Raw genomic sequence first — 21,509 nt, 5'->3', positions numbered from 1 at the left:
GTGCATTGATGAATGAGAAAGGGGGTACACTGGCTATAAAAATAGATGATTTTGCCTAAAGAGTTTGTCTTGTAACTGCTAAGGGAAACAGTAAAATTGCTGTGCAGTAGCTTCTGGTTTAGACTGGTTTAATAGTAACTACAGATTGCAGTGGTTACGTTATAACCTTCACCCACTCAAGTGACTGTGTCAGTCAGTTATTGCAAGCAGCCTATGAATGTCGCACCTTTATTCCAGGAAACGTAACTCCCAGCACCCTATGATATTTATAACTTCAGTATATGCTGATGTAATGAGAAGGAACAGTGGGACACTCAAGTTAGAGACAATATTTAGGAAATAGAAAAGAAAAAGGGAACACAGTTTGAAGGTTTGAAATTGTCTCTCTGAGTTTAGAGGGAAAGAAATGTCATTGTTTTCAGCAGGTCAGCTGGGCTTACATAAGATAACTGATCAATGAGCCAAATTCCAGGAAGTCAGATTGACTACTTCATAGGCTCATAGTATTGCCTGCTCAAAACAAAGCTGTTAAACAATTACGGTTTCCATCATCCACTTCAGGGGTACAGCTAAACATAGCTCAGTTGATAACTGGAGAAGATGACTGAGTCGAGTGCCACGTGTGACAGCAGGTTGTAATCAGCTTCAGCATGAAGATATAAACCCAATCAGGTGCTTTTAAAAGCAAAAAAATGTCAGCTTGAAATCACGGTAGTAACACACAAGTAGACTGCTCTGACAAAAACACAGTGTTTGGATGCAGCGGTAGAGAAGCTCTTTCACACGCTCTGTGGGGCCCATTGTAACACTTAAGATTTTTCTAGGAAGAGTTGGCTGCCCGTCTCTGTTGTGCCAACAGTATGAGCAAGAGGAGGATGATAAGAACTTTTTGTCCTTTGACTCAAAAACAGATTCATAATCTAATGCAATTTCAGTGGAAACTATTGTATGTAAAAAGTCAGCCTAGAAATGAAGTCATTTATACATCAGACACACAGCACTTATGCTTACTAACACTTTTTGTTGTGTTTGACTTTGAATGTCACCTGCTTTGGGTTATAATGAAATGAATGGAGTACTTTGAATAACCAGTCTTTCAATTTGCATCAGAAATCAGCCACCATCATACTTTAAAGGCAAGGAAAAAAGGATTTGCCTTTTTTGTTGAAACAAGCCTTGGCTACAACTCATCAGACTGACGGTTTACTTCATGTTCTGCTTTTTAATTACATAGTTTCATCAACCTGACTTTGTGCCAGTGTTTATGTTAGTATAAAGTTCTCATCTACCGCAACCAGACAAACAGCCCTCGGTATGGGTGAACAAAACCGCTTTTCATCTTTTAGAATCAAGGTTCTAAAACAGTTTCTTGGATATTTTAGAAATTAAAACAACAATAGCTGAAAAATACGTTTTTTGTCATTTAAGGCATTTCTTCAGAATGTTTTCGCAGTCTGATACTTATCATTCTGCTTTAAAGGTATGTTTCAGACTTAAGCAATCTCCAGTAGAATTAAAGTTTCCTCATTTCCATTCATTAGGTAGTAATTAACAGCACAGGTTATGATAATATGGTCTCAGATGTTGCAACCAGTAGCAAGTGAAACTCCGGTTTAGAATTACATTTCTTAAATTCCCTTTGGTTTCACTTGCTGTTCTGATATCACTTGTATCCTGTTCCGCCTCTCATTTTTTGGAATCAGTCAACTGATTGCTCACTATCATGATGATTTTGCATTCATGTAAATGACTGCACAAGATGCAAAGCAACAAAAAATTGAGCCCAGGGAACCTTCAGGATGACAGATTCATATGTTTGCTTTGTACTTTAAGGTTCCATATGAAGTTTCAGACCAGAAATAACAATTTACCAAAGCTTACTTTTCATTCCCTTGTAACAGATTTTGTGTTAAACCTTGCTAGAAACGTAGAGCTTGAACATAGATTGGGAGAGGAAGTTTGAACCTTGTGTCTGTGCTCCTGAGTGATTCTGGCAAGGAAGTATCTGTACCCCAGCATGAGGAGATGCTCACTTAGGATAACTGTCTCTTTTAGGCCCAAAATAGTCACGGCGTGGAACATTACAGCTTTATGCTTCCCATCAGCCCATTTGTCTTGGCAAGTCTTTGCCTTGCCTAATTTTATAAAAGAACTGCGCTGCTGAATAACAAAGAGGTGCTTCATCAGGTCTGTCCCAGTTCTGCTTAATAGTGCTGATATTTAAATATAATCACTATTTTCTCTACGTGCAGCCTGAGTAGATGGAGTAAAATTCATTTTTCTGAAATGTTTCTAAAGCTCACCTTTTTTATGTACTTTTGAGTCTCTGTGCTGCCTCACTGCAGTACATCTGATATTCTTTAAATACATAGTTTCTGAAGTGACTGGGTTCATTTCTCTTGTTTTTGGTATGTGTTTTTCAGTGGGAATAAGATGTGAAGTTTCCCAAGATTTCTTAATAATTAGCTCCCTTGCAAAAGGTCTGGCTTGAGTCACCTCGCAGTACAAAAGTAATCTCCCTTTGTCTCTGTTGAACGTCGCCTGTAGGAACTGCTCCTTGGTTTCTTGCTTTAGAAAGAGCCTGTAATAATTTGCAGCAGCATTTACCCCTGCCCCTCTCCTTGCCCGCTTTCCCCCGTCACTGCTGCCCAACCTGGCTGCCGGTCAAGTGACTCATTTTCTCTGGGACAAGGTGGCATTTCCTGAGGTTAATCTTATATTGCTGTGTCCTGACAGGAGGAGGAAAGAGAAAGATCGCAAAGGATTTGAGATATAGATAGAATAAGGTGATTAGATACCTTTGAAAGAAAACTAGCCTTGAGTATTGTGAATTTTTGTCTTTTAGATTTTATTAACACGAGGTTGGGCAGAAATAGCTTGTCAATAAGTGAACTTTTGTACTATAATTTTTGCGGTCTTATAAAATGGTTTCTGTTGCATTACCCTATTTTATCTATCTAGTTTAACTGAATGCAAAAATGTGCATCCCAGTTACCTTAGTCTGGGGGAGGATGAAAGAGTATAGGAGGAAAAAAGAGATAGGATTGAAGGGAATCTTACTACTGTTTTTAAAAAAGAATTAATGCTTCCGAGGAGCATTTCAGAAGTATGGTGTTATTATGCATTTTGTGCTCAGATTCTTATATGGAAATTCGTGGTTGTCTTTGAGGCCAAGGAAAGCTGTGGCTGAGCAGGAAGGGGAGATGGGTTTCCTGCGTCTTAACCTAGTTCCATCCTCCACTAGCTGACACGGTCCTCTCAGTTCTGATGCTCTCAGTGTGGTGCACTACTGCCAGGAGCACTTTTCTGGACTGAAGGCCTTTTCATGTCATTCTTTCAGAGGCCTGAAAATCATCACTCCTGACCAAACCAGAACTTTATCTTGTGTACACACCTGGTTCACCAGCCCAGGTGTTACTGGACATGCCTTCAACAATACTGTGTGATTAGATCCTGATTAAGCTTTCCTTTGATCTTTGATTGACGTGGAGCTGTGCCCTACTGAATTGGCAGTTGTTTTGGCCTCTCTGTTTTTTCTTTCCATTTCATATGAATAAGTAACTGTTCTCTTTGAGGCACTTTAGTTTAATATTCAGATTTGGAGAACTGAAATTAGAGTCAGCACATTCTCACAAAAACATAGTTGCATAAAAGGTTTTTACATATAAAGGATCTTCTGGTCAGTTTCCAATTTATTTTCAATTTTTCTGTTTCCTTTTGGACTTTTTCAGCACTGCTGAGTTCCCACATGAACATCTGCAACATAATTTTGATCATAAGTGCTTTATAATCATACAGGCTATAAATATTAGATTGTCTTTTAAAGGCCACTTCACTTTGATTTTGAATATTAAGTGGAACAAACAAAAAAAATTATTATTCAGACAATTGCTCTAATTTTGGTGTCCTCATTTCTGGGCTAAAATGCAAGTAAATTCTGCCATTGCCGGAGTTTGAAATACATGGTCTTCTAATTAAGTAGTGTGCAGGACCACTCAAAGAGCTAGAGATAGAGGCATACATTGGACTGAAACAGCTATTAGTCTCTTTTGCGATAGCAAACTCAAAAGATTTCTGAATAGCCAGATGAGAGCACAAGGGAAAATTTCCCCAACCTGCGGCAATGGGAATGTTTCTCATGTGACAAATTCAGAAAAACAAGGGCCAGCTGTGCAAAAGCCACCCCCGCCTAGGATACTGTGCTGGATGTGTATATTTGCCATCATTTACCACACAAATCTTTTCTGATTTAATGAGTTTCCAGTACAGTGGAGGTACAATTTGCCACAGTCTGCCTCACCCTAACCTTGCCTTGCTACGCTACCTGGCGTACCTGTCTCTCTGTGCTTTCTTTTTCTCCAGGATCTGGGTGGAGGTGGCTTAGCAAATGGCAATGCTGATTGCCACCTGGGTTGTGTGTGCCATGGAAGTTACTTTGCTCCAGCAGAGTTTCTGTTGTCATGCTTATTTTATGTTTTGGAGAGCTTATTGCAGTCCGTTATTCCATTAGTGTTTTTAGACTGACTGTTTTGGGCCCAACAAGAAATTGAATAACGGGGCCTAAAATTCTTCAATACTTTTTAAATCCTTAAAGATGGACTTTTCCGCACCATGGAGAGAAGTCAGAAATGTAGAACACCTAGTGATAGAGGTTGCTGCTGCTTTCTCTGATTACTAGTGTCTTAAGTGTTTTTGTGGATAAACAAGGCAGAGTCCTCAGATGCAGAACTTGCTGTTTACCAAGAACTAGAGGTGAGTTGGAGATGTGTGACGTGTCAGATGAATGAGCGAGAGGTAGTGTAGCATATGCATCTTTTCATTTCCTTATCTGGGTTTTCTTTTCTGATAACCAGGTTATGGCAAGAATGGAGATGTAGTTTTCTAGAGCTCAGGAAGGAGGTGGGTCTGGAACGTTTTTAATTTCACTTGTTCTTCATGAACTTTGTCAGTTACTCTTTCTTCTATGAACAAAGAAATAATTTAATGTTTGCCTGTATGTAAGAATTTACATGGAGGTTGTTTGCAAAGACCATGGTACATGGTATAGGCACATACCTTTGTATTGTATACAGTTTTGTTAAGGCCAATGTATGTTTATGTGGCATAGAAAAATTTTTAATGTTATTTAAAGTGAAATGTAAGTGTGAATAAGAGTTCCTATATTATGGCTCTTATATTTCTCTGGATAAGAGGAATAAAGGCCTGATTTCATAAAACATCTCTATTTAGGAGAGTACCTTCATGTGCATCTTCAAAAATACATATGTGTCAAGATGTGTAGTTCTAACTATTTCTTACAATGGTTGCTCTCACTTCTGCACTGGCCTGAAGCCTGCAGTCTTGTGTCTTGAGCTATATTTACTTGTTTGAAAAGCTATATGCACATAAAAGATTTTTAGGATGTATAGTGGAATTCACTGCCCATGTCTGAGCACTAACTTACAAGAGAAACCTCAAGAGCATCTTACTCAAAGCCATGAAAACCACAGCCCTGGCTGCCCTTTCAACCTGATGTCTCCAAGTAACACCTTGACGGTTTTGGACTTTGTAAAAGCTCTGTGCGAGTATCTCTTCCCAGTGTCTCCTCAGCTGAAGGTGTGAGCGGAGCAAATGTAATTACTGCGTTGGAAGGTGGTAAAGATGCAGAAGCTATCTCTGCCTACGCTTGTGAAAAGTGCAGGGGGCCCAAATGTAATAAGAATAGATCACTGTAGTATTTGGGCATGCTGGCAGCAATGATGCTCATTGCAGCTAGCCAAATAATTATAGTCTAACGCTTCATTTAAATGAGCGTGTAATATGGGAGACCAAAGCAAACTCCTTGTTCACAGAATGAATCTAAAGACGGCATCCAGCACTACTGTTTGCAAGTTGGCAACTTCCTTCTTGAATAATATCTGATAATCATCCTTGTCTGTATGACCTGTATGTCAGCATGTGCTGAGAGCACATCTATTTTGAAACCAGTCTTAATAACACAGCTGCAGCCCTGCAGAAGATTGTGCTGCCTGAACATGCCTCTGCACTGATCAAGTTAAAGGAAAGTTCTGCATCAGGCACTGAAATCTAGTCTGTCCTCGAGAAATAGTCTAATAATTAACCTATTATTGCAAGATTTTTGGATTTATTCCCCAAGGAAAGAGAATCTAGTTGAGACATGAAAAACATGTCAATCTAATATAATAATAGAATAGTGAAGCCTTGTGGTCTAATGACGTATTAGATTTATGAAAAGCTCTTTTCTGTTTATCCCACACAAACACAAACTTGCACTCAAAAAGATTATATATTTGTTAATCCATAATACATTTCCTTTGTCAGATGAATGACAACAGTCTGCAATGACCAGCTTTTTTTGAATGAAGCAGTTCTTTGGAGTGCTTTTTTCATTTCTAGCAACTTTCTTTCATACTGCAAGTATTCTTTCTCTGATATGAAATGTTACAGCATAATTTTAGGCTGTGGTCTGTATGCTACTAATCAATGTAATTGCTTTCCTCCTTCTTCCTAGTCGCTTTCCCCTTTTCCATTAATCTTAATCACAAAATATTTCCTCTGAACTGATGTGACTGAGGAAGAATTTCTATACAGTACCACCAAAAAACGAAAGAGCTTCCTCGCAGATAATTGCAAAGCAGATAAAGAAGTTTGTGGCTGAAATTTCTGTAATACTCTGCTCACGAGGTAATGTTTATCTCTCCAGCCAAACCTTCTCTGGAATGGCTTTTTTGAATGGGTGCCACATTGCCCATACAGGGCATCAAGAAGAAAAATTGCTACTTCTTTCAATTAGGAAATACAATAAAAGTTTTGGAATAATGGAATTAAGTATTAGAGGGCACTTGTATTATTTAATGCCTTCTTGCCTTAGAGGCAATGTAGAAATGAAAATATCAGGTGAAAACTTGGAAGGACGTTCTCTCAATTGTAGTTCTTGATAATGCACGCATCTTCATTTGAATGCTACCGCTGCATTTTCTCACAGTACTGATTTTCAAAAATAAGCTCCACCCTGTCTGAAATTTTGCCCTGAAGTCAGATTTTCAGAAATACCCAACAAACTATTGAAAATGAGTTATAGACCTTGTCTTACTTTGATAGCTCTGAAAGTTGCTGCTTTGTATTGCTAGCTTCTGAAGTTACTTTTACATATGCCTGTGAGCAGAATCATTCTTCTTTTAATGTGGATATATCATCTCCTTTAATAAACAGCACATGAGGCATGATTGTGTACAAGTTTTTGTGCATACGCAGGAGAGAGGCAAGATTCCTCTCTCCAGCTTCTGAAGTCTGGGATGCGGAGATCTGCAGCTGAGCCTGTCATTCTGCAGGAATGAGCCAACCTCAAAAGAGAAAAAGTAGTTTTCTTATTGCTGACTTTCTGATGAGCTGTCTCTTGCAGTCAACAATACCTTTTTTAAATACAAGAATCTTCAAAAAAGAGGTAGCATTTAAAAAGAATACTTGTAAAGTATGTGTCATATCTAATCCTTCCTTGTTAATAGCATTGGCATGACTCTCTGATGCAGTCCGTTTCTGTCATGTAAAGGGAAAGTTTTCTTTGCTGTTGGATGAGATTAAACAATCACAGGGAGGACGCTAATCATATAGGCTATCTATGAAAAATCAAGAGGGGCTCTTCCCATTGTCAACACAAGGATGCAAGAGGAAAATGCCATCGGTGGGCAGTTTTAGCATCTCTTTTCCAATAAAGGGAAATATTTCCCAAACGCTTTTGCTGGCTTACAATTGCAGTACTCACAAATAGAAGACAAGCTGAAAACATTTGGGGATAAAAATGCCAAATCCTACCAACTGCATCTGAGTTTTATAGAGCTGTCTTCCCTCTGGTTTGTTTCTTGTTTAAGATACGACTCTTAACAAGAAATTTCACCTCTTGTGTAAGAATGCCTACATATTCCCACTAGAGTGTGTATATATATATATAAAATAATGAAAAAATAAACATAGGCCTGCCTGACAGGGCTTGAGACAGATAAGTATACAGTAGTTTATCTCTGATAATGCTGAATTATCCGAACATGTTGAAATCCTCACTCAGAAAGGACTCAGCATCATTCCTTCTGTCTCTGCCAACCCAATATGCCTTTCAGCTCTTCTCCCCACAAAAGGAACAAATAATTATCCTGTTTCTCTCTGGTTTCCAAACATGTTCACATCCCCTGTGTATCTTTCCCAAGAAGAGCATGATGCGCTCTTTTTAGTTAATAGAAGTTGGATATTTTAATCCATATGCAAATGGAAAATAAAAAATTGTTTAATGACATTGTGCCTCTGAATTGCCTGATGATACAAGTTATTAAATCACACCCCAGACTCTACAGAAAGAGTATGATGTCAGTCCTCCTTTTGTTGCAAACAAATTCTGATTTTTTTCAAGAGCTTCCTGACGACAGTGTGAATGATACCTTTTTCATTTACGGTGTATTGTTCACTTCATTCTTTCATCAAACATCAGAAATCTTGACAACTTTCTTGGATGTACTTTCCCCCATAATTTTATGGGAGAGGTGCAAAGGTTTTCACGCTTTGGTTATTGCTTCACATTCCATAAAATTTTGATGCAGGCTTGCGAAATAATGTGACTACTGCACCTAACCTCCTGTGCTAACACCAGCTTACACGTTTCTTCTCTCACATCTTAGCGTAACTGGGTGTCTAGCTGCTATAAATAGATTATAGTTTAATCACTTATTATGTTGCTTGTCTTGTTTCTTCCAAGTGCAGAAGTTCAGGAATTGAGATACCTAGACATGTTTTAGGTTTTTGCTTGTCTCTTGATACCATAGTAGCACCACTGAAAGGTCAGAGGAGAGTGACAAAAGTTTGGACTGTGGGAAGAAGTGCCTTTCCTAAAAGGAAGAGTAAGATAATGATTCCTTATAATTTCATATAATGAATATATGTCTGTGGTTGTGGGAACCTTGAGGGACATCTACACAAGGAGGGAGACGACTTGTCCTAGGCTAGATCGCCCAATGTTTTCTCCCTGAAAAACTGTGTGGGAGTTACAGATGGGAAAAATTTTTCTGCCCTGTTGAGGGCTGCCCACAATACATCCGTCAATAATGAAATAGAAGGAAAGAAAGAAAGAGGGAAAATTAAACTGAGGTTTTTCAGGCTGTTGAGTAGGAGTCCACGGGAATGATGGTAATAGCATTAATTGAGTGCAACTTCACAAGAGACTGGACAGTGAGACACTAAAGGCTTATGCTACCATGACTATATAGTAATAGAGGGAAATTTTCATGGATATTCCTCTGTATGATTTAACTGAATAATTTCTCCAGGCTTCCTCTCTACTTATTAGGTTCTGTGGTTTTAAGGACATAGAGGGCTTCTTTTCCAAGTTTGGTTTCCAAGTCTGACAAGTGCTGAGCTGAAGCACAGCCGTGTGTTTTCCTCGTATGTCTCGTGGAGTTGTACTTTGAGCAGTTACAGGGCAGTGAGCATAACGCAACATTCCACAGCCATGGCTGGTGCTTCTCTGGCATTCCTGACTTCATGCTGCAGGACATCTCAAAATCCCAGTTGGAAATAAAGCAGACCACTGGAACTTGCTGATTCCTTTTAAAGGCAAGCATTTCTGAAGCAGCTGACAAAGGGGAGCTTAGGCAAAACAGCAATAGCTCTAATGTGCCAGTACTGGAATTAGCACTGGTAATCTCTATGCTGAAGTGGAATAGATGGCAAATCCCGAATTTAACTGTCTTGGAAAGGTCTGCGCCACCTTGATCTTTCCTTTTCAGGATATGTATTGCTGTACTGAGGTTTCACTAGCTAGATGGAAGAAAATCAGTCACTTCAGTAAATGTATGTTGAAAAAATTCACACTTCATGGGTTCTTTCAATAATATCTCTGTAAAAACATAAATCAAATGGGCGTGCACATGTAAAATATTCTAGAATTGCAGAAAAGGGATTTTATGAAGCTCTTTTAGAAAGAGTTGGGACAGATACGTTGGATATATTGCCAGAGGAATGCAATATTTTTATGGATTTCCTACCATACAGAAAGTAACTGGCATAACACATCAAAGTGCTAGTAACTTGAAAGATTCTTGTAAGCTGTTGGCTGAATTATAGAAAATTGTCATTTTACAGAAGGAAACGTCTTTGAGTTCTTTCTTCTTTCCTCCTAACATTGATGGCAAGTTTAGACTCTTTTTTACTCTTACTGATCCGAAATAATAAGTACTATGTTCGCTTCTGCTCTTTTCATTGCCAGCATCTAAAATCATATGTCAAGAAAGCCATTAGATTGCTCCTTTGATTATCCATCCATCTGCATAATTTTTAAATTTAAATCCAGATACTTACAGTTGCCTAGTTTTGCATGATTTATGTTACGAAGTCTCTACATCTCCTGCAACACATTTAATTGCAAGGTGGCACCAATTGGCCTGTCTCTTCATGGGTATGGCACTGTTTATGACCACTGCATTTCAAAGAAAGCCATGAGGGAGAGGGTTGATTTCCAAACTGAATAAAACTAAGTCATTCTTTCATTGATTTATACGCTAAGGAAATAGTGAAAGATGGGGTGGCATCTTGAATGTCAAGCAGACTTGCCTAATAGTGATTTGTGAAGCTGTAGAAAAAATTTCCCAGGGGAAATCGTGGAAGATATGCTACTATTTATGTGTAAAGCTGCCTTAATTAATCTTGTCTGCTTTTATTTTTAGTAATATGCCTGAAACTGTTGCCTTTTTTCATTTGTAATTTCTAAGGAACATCAGCCTACCTTGATATACCTCAAATACAGCAAGAATTTGGTGCTCTGGTAGATGTGTGTAACTCCATATGTAAATCTGTTATGTGCAACTTTTATTTATATATACATAATGTGGTTAAAGACATGTAATACATTGTGTATCTGAGCCACTAAGGATTGCCCCTCTTCCATCCACTGTTCAGATATTAATTTATGAAGGAGCTGAAATCAACTGGAGAGCTTACTGCTCAGAACAAGGTGGCAAAAGTGTCCAGCCTTTAACTAGCAAACATGAGCTGCACCATTTCACCATAGCATTTTCACTGAGTGATCGCTGTGCCTGTTTTAGTAAGTGACAACAATTATTTTCTGCCTATTCATTGTAACATCTTTCAGCACCACAGATTAAAAGTTATACTGTAAGGAAGTGCTGGCTCTAAGATAGTTTAGGTTGAGTATCATTTTGGTTTCAGTCAAAGTTCTCACTCATTTGGGCATTGGCAGAGTAGTTAACACGGATTGCAAGAGGTCCTGTCTATGGATTAAACTACAAATTTATTTGGTTCTGCATGAAGTCATTCAGAGCTTTAGGTTGTGTATGTTAATGTAACACATTCAAATGATTGATTTTCCTCAGTAAAAAGCACCAAGTGCGCTAAAATCCAGACACAAGGAAATCTGTTGTCAAGTCTGCTGTGTTTCCAGTCCTCTCTCGTGTTAGTAATTTAATCTGGTATCTTGTGGAGAAAAGGCTCCTGAGATCCAAGTTGTCCAAAACCGTTGGCTGTTATAGCTTGGAAGATATAGAAGACTTTCCTTCAGTTCTCCAGGCCAGTACTTCATACTTCTTGTTGTGCCTAGGTGTCTTTTTTTCCTAGCTGTTCACACATAGTAAAACAGAATAAACTCAATGCCACTATATCGTACTAAGAGGCAGCTGCTTGTTGGTGTCTTGTCTCAAGGTTCTCACTAGTGAAGCCTTAATTTTCTTCTCCTGCCTATCAGCACAACGCTCCCATGGGTGCCAAAGGTCCATCCAGGAACACAGCCCAAAAGCAGAGTGAAGGAGAGTCTGATGCTCAGATTTAGGTTCAGCACACCTTCATCAAATCGCTGTCCCTCTCCATGCAGGCCATCATGGACTTACTACGTGTTGCCTACAGTTCATCTGTGGCCTGGGATCCTGTGGGCATGCTGCTTCTCTTGACACTCAGCGAGATCTGGACATCATTTTTTTAAGTATACATGAACCCGTTATCACAATGGCAGCTGCTTTACCCTGCAGTGGCTCATCTTTCAATGGGTGAACATAGTTATTGCAAACACAGTGAAGGCATCTAAAATCAAGGGATAAATGCTGGAATTCCAGTCTGTGAAGCACAGCACAAGTAACAGCAAGTTCTGTTAAAAACTCCTTTCACTTGCTGCTTGTGATATTAATCTTCCCTTGCATGTTCCCAGCAATTCATACTTTCAATGTTCCCTGTCAGTGGAATGTGACGTTAAGTCTAGATTCATTAGGTTCGGGATTTAAGTTTGTATCAGCCAAGCTAGTATTTCCAAGTTTCTGATAGGCACAAATTAGCCATTCATGCTCAACACAGTAGAGGATCCCCAGGCGCTGCCGAGCAACCTGAACTCTGAATTAAAGTTTTTTTGAGCAAGGGAAGTCACATATTGCACACAGTTGAAAGTAGACTTTTTGGAAAAAGGAAGCTGAAAAGCAGAGAGAAACAAAAGAATCACTGGTAATGAAGGCATAAATAATTTCAAAGGTTTGATATATTTGAAATGTGTTTATTTAGACTTGTACAAACACGTACAGATATTCTCAATCTGTTTCAAATACAGCTGCTATTAAATAAAGTATAAACCAATTCTTCAGTGAATTAATCTAAATTACCATTGTCAGAGTTTAAATGATTTTTTCTCTCTGTATTTCCCACAGTCTAAGTGCGGTGGCTTCAGTTCACGTGGTTGTTTTAGTGGAACCTTGAGGTTGTACAAGGCCAGTGCCTTTTTTTTTCTGTTTGCTTTTTCACATTTAGTGCCTCGTCATTGCAAGGCAGCTTGCGGTCCTCAAACTCCAGCTGTTGGATTGAGATTTTACTGTGTTTGCACTGAGTGTAACAGCATATACACCTGCGCTGCCGGAGCCCGAGCATCCTGCACGTTGGATGGCAATTGCAGTTGTGGATGGGTGAACAAGTCAGAAGACAAGAGTTCAATGATAATAGGATTAGTATTGGGAGACTTAATTCCTTTATCTTTGCAACCAATAAAACATCCATTGTTTTAGTGCTGACTGGTATTTTCCATTCAAATCAGATTTCTATGGAGACTCTGGAAAACTGTTACACGAGTGTAAATGAGATTAAGCTGATGCTGCAGTTCGTTATTATCCGAGCTATTAAGATTCAACACCTGAACTGGTCCCTTTGTAAATAAGTGTGAATAGAAAAAGTATTGTAACAAAGTCAGACATTTGAAGAAAAGCGCCTGAATAGATTTGGTGGCAGTTTATGACCGAGGAAAATGATAGAGAATTTGTGATGGAAAAGAGATTGTTCATCTCTGATAAACTGGCTTTATCTATGTTAGTTTGCTGTTATACCACACAGAAAATAGATTTGGAATATTTTTTCCCCAGAGATAGAAATAGATTTTTCCATATTGAAGATTTTGCTCTACCTTTTGTTCTATGTATTCTCTGCAGAAAGTGCTGAGCTCGAGGACTGAACATGTAACGCACTGAGCAGGAGTATTGTTTGCTGCTTTAAGCCTCTGATAGCAAGACACGAAGTGCATTTTCTAACAGAATGGAATTGGTTTTCAGTCCTTGTCATGCACTTGTCTTTCAGCCTGACATCCCTGCTGTGAATGGCTTTGTCTGTGGACTCTGCTCTGTACCGTTGGCAGCGACTAGGAGCTGAAAGTCCCTCCCATGCTCTGTCAGAATCGACACCACTGCTGTTTCCTCTCGGAGACAAACCAAAACTCAACTTAAACAAATGGAGGATTGTGTTTCCCAACAATGGGAGACAGTGGAACAACTGGAAACAAGCTTCTATGTTTTATTCTGCGAACAGGATACAGACCACAAAATACACGTGGTTCACTTTTTTGCCCCAATTTCTTTTTGAGCAGTTTCACAGGTAAAAAAAGAACTCTGAAACTGTGACATCTGAGGGTGATGGAGAAGGGCTGCTTTTGTAGTTGGCATGTTACTAAAATTTAGGTGATGATTATTTGTAACCAAATGTCACTTGGAGGGAAATGGAGGTTTAAAGCAAGTAATCCCTACGTGTGCTTAAACTGCTGGCCAGCTTTCTTGTCTGAATGCTGGATGAATTTTCCATGTAAAAACGGCAAGTTTTTATTTAAAAATCCCTCTGTTTCTGTGTTGAATAAACCTCTAATTTTTAAGAACACAAAAAGATACTCATTGGTTGTGTTGAGATACCTATGAAATTCCGTAGATCTCAGAGGCTCATAGGTTAATTTTAGTACATTTTTTATGGCTTGCAAGTGACTTTGAATACTGACTTATAAACAGTATACTTGTATATGCATACAGTGTTTTATATCCAAGATGGCAAGTGCTAGGTTGGGTTTCTTTCCAAGTGATGATTTGAAATTATGTACTCCCCCAGCATAATGAATCACGTCAATGAGATGCTCAGGGAAATATCATTATGATAAAGATAAATAAAAGTTGCATATCTATCTCTAGCTTTGAAATTTTCATTCCGTATATTAGATTTACACATGCGCAATTTGACCTTCCACATGTGGAAACCTGCAAGGATTCCTCATGGGGACATTTCCATAATTCTGAACAAGTGGGGTTTTACACCCATTCTGTTACATTGGTTTGGGTTTTTAAGGGTTTTTTGGCTTTTGTTTGATTTTGTGCTTATTTTCAAGGCTGAGGCAGTGGGAGCTCATTAAAGAAGTTCTAGCTCCTAGAGATAAAAAGTGTTTGTAATATACAGAAAAGGGGAGGTAGCTATAATATTATGAAAATATACCTCACAGGCTCTTCTAAAGAAAAAAAATTAGCATCTCAGTTAAGTAACTGTTTAATTCATTCAGTGAAACGAGGAAGAGGGTAGAGGTGTGATATTATTAATGTTCCTTTGACACAAAAAGGGGGATGTTCATTAAGAAAAGGACACATTCTAGTTTCTGTCTACTTTTAATTTCTTTTATACCTTTGCAGGCTGGGTAATCTTTATTTCTTCTTTCTGGTGGTTCTGAACTGGTTCCCACAAGTGGAAGTCTTCCACAGAGAGATTACCATGCTGCCTCTGATTGTGGTTCTCCTTGCCAGTATGATTAAGGATGCTATTGAAGACTACAGAAAATACCGATTTGATAAGACGATAAACTTGTCTAAAACCAGGGTATATGACAAGTAAGTAAACTAAACCAATTATTTTTCCTTGCATTTGGAGTGGTGGAAACTGCTCATCTGATTTTACAGTAATTCCCTCACTGAACCTTTGGAGTACATTAAGTTTGGAAACCTGTTATAAGAGAGTTTTATTCTGCCTTTAAAAATGCCTCATTTATCTTGCTTAAGTGATCCTAATATCACTGAAGTTTTGTTTCATGCCACAGCAGTGTGTGCTGATATACAAGTTTTCATTCCAAGTTTCCAAACTAGCTTGCCAACACACACAACATCCTCTCCAGGTAGTAGAAGGATCTGGAGGAAAAATGAAACGTATCCAAGTCTGGAAATGATTTCTGAGGCTGTTTAACAAATTGGAGCAATGTCTTTTGGACACCTCATGCTGAAACTATTAATACAAAAATTAATAATCAACTACATTCAAGGCGAAGCATAACCAGAAGCGGAAAAAAAAATTTATACGACTTCCAGTAGACACAAGTGATCAATACAGCACGGTTTCGCTTTGGAGATGGTACAGCACCCGCAGTAAGCTGCAATGTTTGCTCACTACTGACTCAGAAGGAAGAAATATTTTAAAGTGCAATTCTTATTGCAACATTTCGATTTCATCAGAGTTTCTGGTCCAAGTACTAACTTGACTTGAGACTACTTAGCTTGTCACTACATAATGCAATAGACAGGAGTTTTCATTTAAAAGAAGTTTAAATGTTTGGATTTCCTCCTTTTCTCACCTCTCCTTAAGCCTAAGCCATAGAAAAAAAAATTACTATATTTTGTACACATCTCATTAGCTCTCTTGGAAATTAGCCCTCATCTGTGCCATATACTTATGTGTCAGAGGCACAAGGACCAATGAGGAAGAAGACATGAGAAGCTGGAAGGGGTTACTGGGTGAGAGAGGGACGCTTTGGCTTTCCAGCAGCGGGAGGTCTATCAGAGGAGAAGGATCAGGCTGAGGGGCAATCTAGGTAAAACTGCCCTTCAACTGCCTATGTCTATGTATCATTCTCACAACTACCAAGTCGTAGGTTTGCTTGGTTTGGGGGGGGATGGGAGTTGGTTGTTTGTTTAATAGTCCATCTTATGGTCATGAAAACAAATAGTAGATAGAGGACATAAAAGAGAGAAATACTGTCTGTACTGAGGCTTGTAGCAGATTTCTGTTGACTTCTGGGACGCAGAGCTCTGCCCATTACCTTTGAACTTCCTGGCAACTCCCAGGCTTATAAAGTGATTCCGAAACTCATGGAGTGAACCGTGAGGGGTGTGGGTATGTTCTTGGCTTTGTCACTGCTCTGTGCTAAAACAGACACTTCATGCGAACAGGCAGTCGATGCCAGGGAAATGCTCTGAACGGGGCCTCCAGGCATATGCTAACAGGAATAACAAAACATTCAGGATGCTTTTGCCGTAAGTGAGGTGCAGCCTTCCCAGCAGGCTCTAGGACCCGGTGCAGCTGAGTCAGGATGATACCTGTCCCTCGGCAGGTGGAGGCTGGAGTCAAAGGAGAAGTCTGCCCTGGGCTTCCGACATCTTGACTCTTCTCTCTACCACTTGGGAGTTTATCCAGATTATTGAACTCTTCTAACTTTGTCAGTTCTCAACTTGAGGCTACGTTTTGAGAGAAAAACAAGATGTCAAGGAAAATTGTTCCAGGCTGCTTCTCTAGAATGATATGGAAACAACATTTTTTCAAGGAATCCTGCTGCCGATGTGGTGCTCCAGACACTGAAATCCAAAATGAAGAGCTGGAAAAGAGAGGAAAAGTAAAGAAAAGAAAGAAGAAAAATGAAAATAAACGAGTGATCATCTCTAATTTGCCCTTTGGAAGTAAGAAGTGGAAGGAAAATCCAAACAGATACTATGACTCCAATAAAATTAAGACAACAAAATATACCATCTTGACTTTCCTCCCTAAAAATATCTATGAGCAGTTTCACCGCTTTGCCAATATTTATTTTGTGGTCATTGTAATGCTGAATTTTGTGCCAGTGGTGAATGCTTTCCAACCAGAAGTTTCTGTGATCCCAATTTGTGTTATAATGGCCATTACAGCCATTAAAGATGCTTGGGAGGACTTTCGGCGGTATAAACTAGACAAAGAAATCAATCATATGGGATGCTACATTTACAGCAGGTAAGTTTTACATAGCTTTTATTACAAAAAAAGTTGGCTTGAGATCTTTTATCAACGGTGAGGCTTTTTGTTTAAAAAAAAAAAAAATAACTCCTGGAAATTCATGGTGATTAAGTAAAATGTAAAATTCATAGTGACTGCATAACACCTGGCATTTGTTTTGATACAGGGAAAGAAATTTCTTTTTTTGTTTTAAACCTCATTTTCAAATTAGGAAGGTAAGTTTGAGTTTCATGCTGTTGAGGTGGCCATTGGCCTCTTAAACGTGGGGTGCACTGAAAACAGGTGCTTAAATAGCTACTGAACACCTGGATTTCTAAGGAGTTTTCAAGAGGTCATAATTCTGTAAATATAAGGTAGCACAAAACAAGATCTGTCATGGGACCTATTTGCATTCTTAGCTGCCAAGAAACATCTTAAAAACATACTCCTTTGAACTACATTTAAGTTTATTCTGTACGCTGTAGACTAGCTTTCAGTTGCATTTCTTTTACTAGCCTCTATGTAAAATAAAACCATAAAAATGCAGTTTAAAAATGGGAGATAGTAATATATGCCTCTGTTCAGTCATTTCTAAATGAATTAACTACATGTGTCTGTGCTCACTTCTTCAAAATATTTCTTGATCTCTTGATTTTAGAACTTTCAGAAGTTTGAAAATTATGTTTTATTGTACCAAAACTGTTCTCAGCAAGGTAGAAAATGACTTCTCCCTGTTAAAATATTGCATCTGGGAGTCAGAAGACCGAAACTTTCCTTCTCTGTGAATGTTGCTTGTCATCCCTCAAATTAATCAACAGTGCTGTATATCATGTACTCTTTCATAAGCAAGATCTTGCAGAACTCTGGCTTTTATCACATGGTGCTGTCATTTCTGTTTGTTTCTCTTGCATGTGTTTGTCAGACTTTTATTTTTATAAGCTACTGGTCAAACAACAAAACAATGGATTTGCTTGTTTGGGGGCTAAACTTATCCCCACATATAGATAATGACTTGTCAGAAACAAAACCGCACTGCTCTCCTTGTCAACTTGTCTGAAAAAGCAGAGATTTTACAAGTGTCTAAATACCGTTCATTTAAGATTTCTTCTCTTTTTTACCATGAAGACTGTCAATAATTGTAGCTCTTTGGGTAGGGTGGCCAAATTGCCTCTTCTGCCCACCTTTGAGATTGCAATCTGATTGAATTTTTTAATCTTTTCAATGTTGTATTAATCCATGAGGCAACGGATTATTTGTTAACACTTGTTAAAACCCGTATGAAAGAGAGCAGGTGGTGCAGTAGGTACTAATGAATGGATCTGCATAGGAATCTTATTTATTTCCTCTTTGCATAAAGCAACCATGTTAATTTATTTCTGAAACCCTTTTACCATGGGAACACGGGAAGTTGGAAATACAATAAAACTTTTTTTGTATAAGAGAAAAATGTCCATAATGGAATTATAACACACGTACAGATCCAGATTCAAGTTATAGCCATGAGTACTTTCTTATGCAGAAACTTGACATGGGCCTGTCTTAAAATTGGTTGTCCCATCCCATAAAAAATACTTTGATCTATGAATAAATCTTGTCTAGAATCTTGTCTTTCACCAAAGTTTTATGTCCCAAAACGATGATGTAAGGGAAAGGAAAATGAGGAAGGCTTCAGACTATAGTATTCATCCTGTCTGGAAAAATCATGGGTAATTACAATTGCCATCAGATCAGCAGCTACAGCTTATTATGTCATGAATATTTTAATCAGGCTTCTATAGCGCTTTGGGAAGCTGATATTTCTTGTTCTTCTTGCTTGCTGCAAAGTCATGGAAGAGCATGTCTTCTAATTTTCTTCCTAATGAATCATCTGCTGTAGATAATTTTTTAACATAGGTGAAAGTCTTTTTTAAGACACTGCAACTTTTGTTAATCATGTGGCATCAAAAAATACTTTTTAATAGAGCAACTGATCTTCCATCCTAAAAGGTAAGATTACTTAGGTCTTAAGAGTTAATCTTGGAGAGTATATTGCCTTTATTTCAGATTTCAATAACAAGAATTCTGGTTGCTGTTCCAAAAGCAATACGAAGGCAACACAATCTCCAAATGCTGAATGTTCTCCGAAACTTCCTTGAAGACTGGGGGAAATGCAGTAACTTGCCTTCTTTCAACATAGAGCAAAGGAAATTGAATTTAAGTAGGCTACCCTGTAAACACATTACTTCTAATTTTCTTTTCACAGAGATCAGCTTAAATGGGAAGTCCAGTCTGTTACTCAAATAAAGGAAAAGACACTTCAAGTAGTGTATTTAAAGAATGTTTAATTAAAAAAATAGGAAGCAATTAATAGGCATTAAATTGTCTTGGGGAGATGCAATAACTTAGACTGTGGAGATTTTAGTTTCTGAACCAAAACTTTTGGAATTGTAAGTTTTGACCCCACCTGGAGTACTGTGTCCAATTCTGGAGCCACTACTACAAGAGAGATATGGACGTGCTGGAACGTGTCCAGAGAAGGGACAAGATTAATTATAATCTTCAAATATGTGTGATTTTTATCATGTTCATTTTTATAAGCCCAGGCGCCTTTTAGTAAAGATCTGTATATAGATCACTCTTTTCATCTTTTTTGTCAGTCAGTCCCTCCAGACCTACTGTGGTTACTTTTCTCTGAACTCTCTTCAGTTTGTCATTAACTTACTAACAACAGGGGCCGGCACTGAATGTTGTATACAAACCTGTAAGTGAACGTCAACCCAACAGCTGCTAAAAGCTATTCTCTTGAAAACCTATAACATTCAAGGAACTACTTGATATGTAATTAATGTATGGACTGGATCTGATATACTCCTAGGATTAAGCTATAACGGTCTGTAAATACTCTATAGCATCCAGACAGGTTTTTACATCAATTTCACGCTTCTGGAAGATTTAACCTAATTTTTTCGCAGTGTTTCAACAGACAATGACTGTGCACTGTCCAAGATGGCACAGCAGCGCACTTGACTGAATGCACATGTATCAGACAGGAGCAGCCATAAAGACATTAACATTATTTCAGCTATTCACATTGCTTAATTTTAAGCTCCTAAATTCGGATATCTGAGACAGTGACTCAGAGAAGCCTAGTTTATATGCTTTGAATCATCCTGTGGAGCTGCCAGATAACTAAGTCAGTCAACAGGCTCCTTAAATGAGACAGCCTGATTGCTCTGGCAATAGAAAGTTCCTCTGTGATGCTTTTAGGCCCCTTGATTTTAAAGTAGTTCCTGCAAGCATCAATCTCCTCTTCCTCTGTAGGTCCGCTGATGTCTGTGATACAAAAAATTCAGGCTGGCCTTAGCTGTGACTCTTCACCTGCTCAGTGTAAGGTTTTAGAACAATTAGAGATTTCTGCATCAGCTCTAACTCTGGGTTAGTCCTAGAGCAGTGATGTGCAAATAAGGAAAAAACAAAGAATTCATCTCTGTGTTGCACAAAGTCAAAACTGCCAACAGCTGAAAAGCTGGAATTGGCTTAAGCTAGGCTCACTGGTTTGAAAGAGAATTAAAATATTTCAGTCAATTAAAGTTTTGCAATTTATCTCTGTGACAGCAATGGAGATCTGCCTGCCTACACGTTACCGAATATATATTTTCTTAAAATTAGGGAAGCTGGATAGATGAAGGCTACCTTTCTGTTTCAACCTCCTTCATATGCTCTGATCAGCTGGACCTTCTGAACGGAGGAGAACTTGCACCTCCCCTGGATGTTCCCCATGTCTGTGAGAGCAACTGGGTCTGGCCAGGGATGCAGTGACCAACAGAGGTCTGTAGCATCTGGAAGATAGCAAAGAAGGGTAGGGGGCATGCTTGAAAACAGGAACTGACCTACTCTCAAATCTCAGGGGTGGGAAAAAAAAAAGACAGCTTTTCTGTAGACCCAGGAAACATCATATGCAGCTCATTCAACCCAGGGTGAACCTGAAAGTTTGCAGAGTAGAAAGCAGGATGAGATAAAAATACCATCCTGTCAAGGGCACAGTAAGCAAAAATTTTGTTGGCAATGGTTTCTTTTAAAGTCTTGTTCAGCAGCACTGAGTTTTCACTTGTTAGGGAGCCTTTTCTTTCTGCTTTATAAAGCATAACTTCAAAAACAAGGAGCCTGCTGGAGGCTTTTGTGGGTTCATTTCATGCACCAAAAAAAGAGAGTCTAAAGCCTGTGGTCCTTCTGAAGTCCCACCACGTTTCCTCAGG

General features: G+C 38.6%; 1 protein-coding gene across 1 annotated transcript in view; it reads left to right on the top strand.

The window, feature by feature from the left end:
* The first annotated feature begins 13,612 nt into the window (after positions 1–13,612).
* ATP10B (ATPase phospholipid transporting 10B (putative)) overlaps positions 13,613–21,509 on the top strand; it is a 53,091-nt gene continuing 45,194 nt past the window's right edge. Inside the window, exons 1-2 of the mRNA XM_054217611.1 lie at positions 13,613–13,890; positions 14,958–15,152. Coding sequence (XP_054073586.1) covers positions 13,616–13,890; positions 14,958–15,152 — 470 coding nt within the window. The 5' untranslated portion in view covers positions 13,613–13,615. The remainder of the gene's footprint in view (positions 13,891–14,957; positions 15,153–21,509) is intronic.

Source organism: Rissa tridactyla, chromosome 11 (genome assembly GCF_028500815.1).
Source record: "Rissa tridactyla isolate bRisTri1 chromosome 11, bRisTri1.patW.cur.20221130, whole genome shotgun sequence".
Taxonomy (NCBI): Eukaryota; Metazoa; Chordata; class Aves; order Charadriiformes; family Laridae; genus Rissa; species Rissa tridactyla.
Note: the sequence above shows the minus strand (reverse complement) of the source record. Positions and strands in the feature narration are given on the sequence as shown.